Source organism: Cornus florida, unplaced genomic scaffold (genome assembly GCF_030987335.1).
Source record: "Cornus florida cultivar Cherokee Brave unplaced genomic scaffold, ASM3098733v1 CherokeeBrave_3.0.0_Hap2_Chr02, whole genome shotgun sequence".
Lineage (NCBI taxonomy): Eukaryota > Viridiplantae > Streptophyta > Magnoliopsida > Cornales > Cornaceae > Cornus > Cornus florida.
Window position 1 is genome coordinate 7031741 of NW_026775572.1, and position 6917 is coordinate 7038657.

General features: G+C 35.9%; 1 protein-coding gene across 1 annotated transcript; it reads right to left on the bottom strand.

The window, feature by feature from the left end:
- Positions 1-382: 382 nt before the first annotated feature.
- LOC132295609 (expansin-A9-like) lies at positions 383-1439 on the bottom strand. Its single transcript, XM_059793916.1, has 2 exons — positions 814-1439; positions 383-689 (listed from the first exon to the last, which is right to left on the bottom strand). The coding sequence occupies exons 1-2, from the start codon at positions 1437-1439 to the stop codon at positions 383-385; spliced, it is 933 nt and encodes a 310-aa protein (XP_059649899.1).
- Positions 1440-6917: the final 5478 nt, after the last annotated feature.

The following is a 6917-nucleotide window of genomic DNA, read 5'->3' on the forward strand; positions in this document are numbered from 1 at the left end:
TTTGAATTTGGGCAACCTATTTTGAAATACAAAGATAATATAGCAAACAAAGGCATACGAATAATGAATTGATATAATCATTGTGTAAAATCATATTGCACTGTATTTCTGCATACGCTGCTTTATATTTGTGTGTGTGTGTAATGTGTACGGAACACCCAAAAATATTGATATTAACGACCATTTCTCTATAAGTAAATCTGTAATTTATTGCCTTGCAAATTTAAAACAATTACAAAATTTTTGTCCTTTATGCGTTATGGTACAATAGCCTTATACTGCCACCAAGCATTAGGGATCAAATGAAACAAGAATTGTGCAAGGGGAAGAATATAGAAGAGTAGGTGCACACATTTGTGTATATATAGAGCTCCTATACTTTTCAATCGAAGTTGTGGCCTTCGTATGTCAGACCATATTGCCAGTCTTTGGGGAGTACATCCATATTAGTAACACATTTGCCATCACTGGTTGTGACCTTAAAGCTCAAAGATTGTCCGCACAACATTTCATGGGTCTCCCACAACTGGCCCCAGTTTCTCTTCATTGCGAACCAAGTTGACTTGTCACCCTTTACTTCAACAGCTGCGACGGCTCCGTCCCCTCCAACGTTCCATACCATCACCAAGTCGAAATAAGGATTTCCAGATATTGTAAATCTAATTCCTCCTTGCTTTTTGCACGGAACCCTGAAAATCAATACATAAATGAATTTTCTTGTAATGTGTTACATGTTTATTAGCATGATCTTCTATATAGCTAAATTTGGTTCTGTCATGAACCAAGGTTTGAGAATGTGAAATATGACTATACCTTCTATATTGAACTGGGATATTGCCAGCCTTATAATTGGCAATTTGAAGGAATGCAGGCTGTGCCAAGTCAAAATGCTCACGGGGTGGATTGCACCAACCTCCAGCGTCAGCTGACTGATAGAAATTTGGTGGACAGAAGTTGGTGGCTGTAACAATGAGCGGTTGTGCTCCGGCTACGCACCATTCTGGATCATTAACACATTTGATCTCAAAACAAGCACCGCAGCCTGCTCCTTGGTTGAACAAAGCCGTGCTCAAGGCCGCTGTATTCATGCCATAGCCTTGTTGTCTTAGGTCACCATAACCACAAGCTCCCCCTGAATAAATATCATGTCCATCATAGAAGGTGGCATGAGCATCCTTCCAAGGGCCAGCACTGGAGTTGGATGGCTGGTTGGGTCCTTTGGTGTCATGCAGAGGTGGCTTTGTGACATGTTTGGGTTCCTTGGTGTAACTAGGTTTAATTTTAGGTGCATGCAATGTCTTTGATCTGTGTACGTGATAAATTTTGTTCTTGTCAAAATAAGTCATTTTCTTGGTTTTAGGGTCATAATGGTGAGCACTGACCACAACAAGAAGACCTAACAATGAAGACAACAAAAGGGCTCGCATATTTGATGCCATTGCTTTGGCAAGTTTTTTGGAATTGGAGGAGGCCTTTTGGTTGGTTTGGCTATGATTTGAAGTATTGTGAGGCAATGGGTTGATATGGTACTAAGATTCCTGTTACGCGGTTAGGATTTTTTAGGTTAAGTAGAATTGAAGGGATGTAATTTAATTGGGCTCCCAGAATGTGTTGTATTTTTCTATTTTTAATTAATTGAATGTGTTGCTATGTTGTTTTTTTTTTTTTTTTTTTTTTCAATGACCTGAATCTGTCTCAACTTGACTGGACAACAACCATATTTCTTCTCAGAATGATGCGCTCGAACCGGCTCGGGAATATGAGAAAGATTTAATTGGTTATTGAAGTTGTTTATGAATGTTTTTCAGTTTGTCTTTGATAGAGAGTTAGACTTATTTTTTATTCTTGAGTTTTAATTTGAAAATCATCTTTATATAAAAAAATATTTTTTAGTAGTTTCCTTTTCTGATACCTTTTTTCTCCTACGTATCAGGCAAAGATGAATGCAAAACTCCCAGTGTCTCAAAAAATAAAAAAAAATAAAAAAAAAAATGTGTATATATATATATATATATCATATTAATTTTTTTGGTTTGTTCCAAAATAATTGTCACTTTCCTTTTCAAACAATATATTTTACATCTTTTCATATATGTCCTTGGAGTTTAAAATTTTAAACTTGAATATTCAAAATTTAGATAAAATTTCAAACTTGAAATTCAAAACTTAGAAGGATAAATTAGTAACTTTTCAGATAGACTAGGCATGTTCCACATGTCTCCTTAAAAATTCCTATTCCCCAAAATCGACATCTAAATTGGAAAAGAAGGACTACATCTCATTAGTTAATGGGAGTACATCTCATTAGTTAAGATTAAATTTCACTAGTGCAAGTCGTGTTTGGTAAAACCTCAATACAATTTAGTTTTGATGTTTTGCTTCTTTCTATTTTTATTTATTTATTTTATGCTTAAAGAAGTTGAAATTTATCCACACGCACAGGTTATAAATTATAGAATCTGCATTTAAAGAGAGATTACAAAATAAAGGATAACCTAAAGAAAAATTTTCAATTTCATTAAAGGAAGAAGGATTCTCAAGAATAAATTCTAATTTTATGAGAAAGATGAAAGTGTTCTCAACAAATAACTATATTTAAAGTCTGTTTGGCATTACTGCTATAATGGTAAAAACATTTTTATCAATAGAGCTGTCATAAAAGTCCTATATATAAAAAAACATATTAGGCGTTTGGTGGTGCATTATGTAAAATACCTTTTATATTTAAAGTATTTTTAAATTCATTTGGTAATAATATTGTTAACGGGCGGTGACACATAACCGGGTCCTTACCCAAACCCGAGAACACTATAGGGGCAATTTGGTCATTTTGTGCCATACCGACGGTTAATACTTATAATGAGGTCATACTTGTCATTTACAATAGTTATAGTGCGATTGGAATGGAGTTGGGGGTCAAAAGTGTGAAATTTCAAGTTGGGCAAAGGACAAGGGCGATGATCGGTCGCAAGGTGTTGTACGACCGATCGTCTAGTGCCCTGTCGCACTCACACGCACGCATAGTTTAAGCATGGGCATGCAGCATGGCAAGCGACAACCTATCATTGTGAGCTACGAGCGGTCAACCAGATCTCAAGTTTCTAGTGAATAGTGAATTGGGCTTGAAATTAAATTTCAAAGGGGATGACTGGTCATAGGGCTCCTACGACTGATCGTCGTGGCCCATAAAATGCCTTCTACCTCCTTTTAACATTCTTTTGCTAGTGAATCAAATTAGGGTCATTTATACCTTATTGAACCTGTGCCAACTCACAAATGAGATTAAATCAATACATCACACATAATAATGAAATATTTGAGTCACCAACAGCTTGTGGCTTAGCGGTACAAGACTCCTACTCCCCAAAGGGAGGTCAGGGGTTCAATTGAACCTCAATGGAGGCAGTGTGTGTGAGTCCCAACTAGGAAAAAATATATATATATTTGAGTCGACTCTCCATATACATGGTCAATTTTCCATTTTCTTACATTCCATTAAAAAATGAGATTGATAACATCATATATTGTTCAATGTTCATATTGTCCCAAAAGAATATGATTACATAACAAAAAAATACACAAGTGTGACCCAACAAGAGTTACAGTTACAACGATGAGAGCACTATGGTCATTCATCTATTCTAGTCTTGATAAAAAAATGGAGTCGAAAGGGGTCAATAGCTAGTGTTTAAGTGTATGATGTTGTGTCATCCACCACTTCCTTGCTGATTCTTGAAAATATTAAAATAAGGTGTGTGCACAGTGGTTCAGTAGAGAATGCCTAATACACCTACTTTGAGCTCCCTTGAGCTAAACACCTAAAAAAGGGGAGGTGAATGAAATAGGGGTCATGATTAGAGGAAAAGTAGCTTAAGTACCATAAGTCCACATTTGCAACAAACATATAGTATGACCATCAATGCTTATGGTAACGAGTCATGCAATAAGATGCAACCCTGACTCTAAACCAACTCACACAAAATATCGCTAATCAATTTTACTGAGGTGAAGTGATAGAGTAGTAAGTAGATTCTTTTTTAGACAACTATCCCTAGTCTCAAAACTGATGACCATTTGGCGGCCTAGTTAGTTCAATTATACACATCCAAATCAGCACGTGCTTCCTCTAGGTTGAATTAGCCACTTGATTGCGACTTCTGGCCCTTCCTTTCTTAAAAAGCTTTTTCTTAAAACTTTTGGAAATCAATTCTCAACTTTGGCCATTCATCTCAAATTCCCATCACCATGCCAACGACAATGCCAACATTAATGCCAATGATTTAAAATGAGTGTTCACACGAATCTATCATATATGTATAATTATTGTAGACTAAAGGATCATGGCATTTCTATTCAAAAATCAATACACACTTTCATGGAGTCATTTTATCAAACAATTGGTGAGTATGGTAGATAATTACATTTGAAATTGAGTAAGAATGGCATGGTTGACGTTAAAACGCGTTATAAAGCCAAGATGGTCGTGAAGACATAAGAACTCCAAAGTTAAGTATGCTTAACTTGGAATAGTACTAAGATGGGTGACCCCCTGAAAAGTCTCTGGTTTGGGGAAGCCAAAAGTAGACAATATTGTGTCTGGTTAGGGTGACGGTCGTTACACCATGTGTCATACCAATTTTACTAAAATACCCCTTAAGTAATACTACAACTACTACTATGCCATTGAAAATATCTAAACACATATGTATACAAATAACACATAAATAATAAATTAATGAAATAAAATAGATTTAGAAAAATTTTCGAACGCGGAAACTGTAGCGACCCTAAATGATGCCAAAATTAAAATAAAAAAAATTTGGCATGACCTCTGCTAAAAATCGTCCTACAACAACCTGTTTAAATGCATTTTTAACCTGTCCGAACACAATAAACATATAATACATTCCATGGTGGTACAACTATATACTATATCATCCAGATATCATAATTACAATCCCAAAATACAAGATTAATATCAAATGTCCATATTTTACAATATTTAGACAGCTTATATAAAAGTTACAGCCTATAAGTATACTTATAATAAGAGTCCATAAGTGGTCGTACAAAATACATTATGCTTAGTCTTACAAAAATAGTGAGACCCAAGTACAAAAACAACAAAATAAGCTCTTAATCCATAAAAGGGGTGAGCAAAAGTGCTCAATAGGTGGTGCCTAAGACACACCTCTTGTGTCCCCTTGAATCTAAACAAGGAATAGGACAATAAAAATCGGGGTCATACTATGTCGGGAAAGTACAACATTAAATCTAATATCAGCATGCACAAGATGATGTTATGAAATACAATGCATGCCGATGTCACTCCCCATTTTCAACATTCGAATCCATCACTTTCAAACTATGAATATAACCCGCCCTTTGGTGACCCCGCAGCGACACGAGAGAAGGATTGGCTAGTGTCCCTGACCCTTGGTACCCCCGCGGCGTCATTTTGGGCCCAGCTAGCTCAACCACGCTAGGGCAATCTCCTTAGTTCCTTCTAGGCTATATTAACACACTGACCCTTTGGTAACCCCTCGGCGACCGGGTTTTCTCAAAACCATTTTAATCAAAACTTCTTCCCAAAATTCCCTTTTTTTTTTTCATTTCAAATCACATTAATCCCATTTTATGCCCAATGGTAGTGTATGGATGTATCATGCCATGTCTAAGTTCATCATTCCATAACTAACTCAACTTAATTAATATAACATGATTCACAAAAGTTTTAAGTAAAACTACTACATGCTTTCATACAATCGAGATCTAGCATGATAGGCATAGAAAAATCAACATTTAGGTATGCCTGTTACACAAATCAGCATATATATATATATATAGAATTCATGAATTTCACGATAAATATGGAAAATCAACATTTAAGTATGCTTTTAACACAAATCCACATATACACATAAGCATAAATTCCATATACAAAACCAAATCAATCATTTTAGAGGCATTCATCTCAAATTAAGCATGTTTAACTATATTTAATAAAGAATAATTCACAAGGGAGCAGGAATCTCATGGATTAGGAACCCCTACCTCACTTTTAAGTAAAACCCCCAATTTTCACCTCAAACCCTCAAAATGGGTCTCAATTTTCGGACTCCCAAGGTTGCTCATAACTGAAATTGCTGGTACACACGTGTAAAGCTCGCTGTGCTTTTTGTTTTGCCGCAAACGGCACTTAAAAACACTAAGAAATGAGGAATTAATCAAGGATTGAAACCTTGAAGTGGAAAAAGGAAAAAAAAAAAAAAAGAAAACAAAGAGGAAGATAGAAGTAGGCAGCGGGAGAGAGTGATTGAGATTACAGAGAACCAAAACACAAACGTGGTCTTATGACCACTTTAAAACAAAACTGTGGGTCCCTCTACTAATATATATATATATATATATATATATATATATATATATAAGACTTAAACATTACAGAAACCCAACCTTGGGGCCCACGAGGGACCTCCTAGGCCCGAAAACTTAAAAATAGCGAAACGCAACATAATGCAATGACCATCGGAATCCACATGGCACGCAAGCGGCACTCGAAAATAAATAAAATAAAAATAGAGAAAAAATACAGGACATTACATATTGTGAGTGAACTAAAATGCCAAAAATGCCCTTGTTCAAGGCTTTAAAGATTTTCAACCCTCTCATTACTCCTATTCACCTTCTTATTTGTGATACCCCCACATTTCCACGTGTAGGCTGGCCAGGCCCACACCCGAAAACATGGGAATATCACAGTTGGTATCAGAGCACTCCAGGTTCAAGTGTCCCTAGGGTGTCTTTCGTTGTGTGACTTCCGCGTTGTGTACTCTTTTACGTAGAGCTTAAGTTTAGGATTCATTGTATTCTATATTCGGTCCGTTAGTGAATCCTAAAGATAAATCGTTTAGTCT

Excerpts from the sequence above, each read along its gene's own strand:
- LOC132295609 (XM_059793916.1), bottom strand. The coding sequence starts at position 1,439 with ATGGCATCAAATATGCGAGCCCTTTTGTTGTCTTCATTGTTAGGTCTT. Across the intron at positions 690-813 it reads ATCCCAGTTCAATATAGAAG|GGTTCCGTGCAAAAAGCAAG; the intron begins GTATAGTCATAT and ends ATTGATTTTCAG.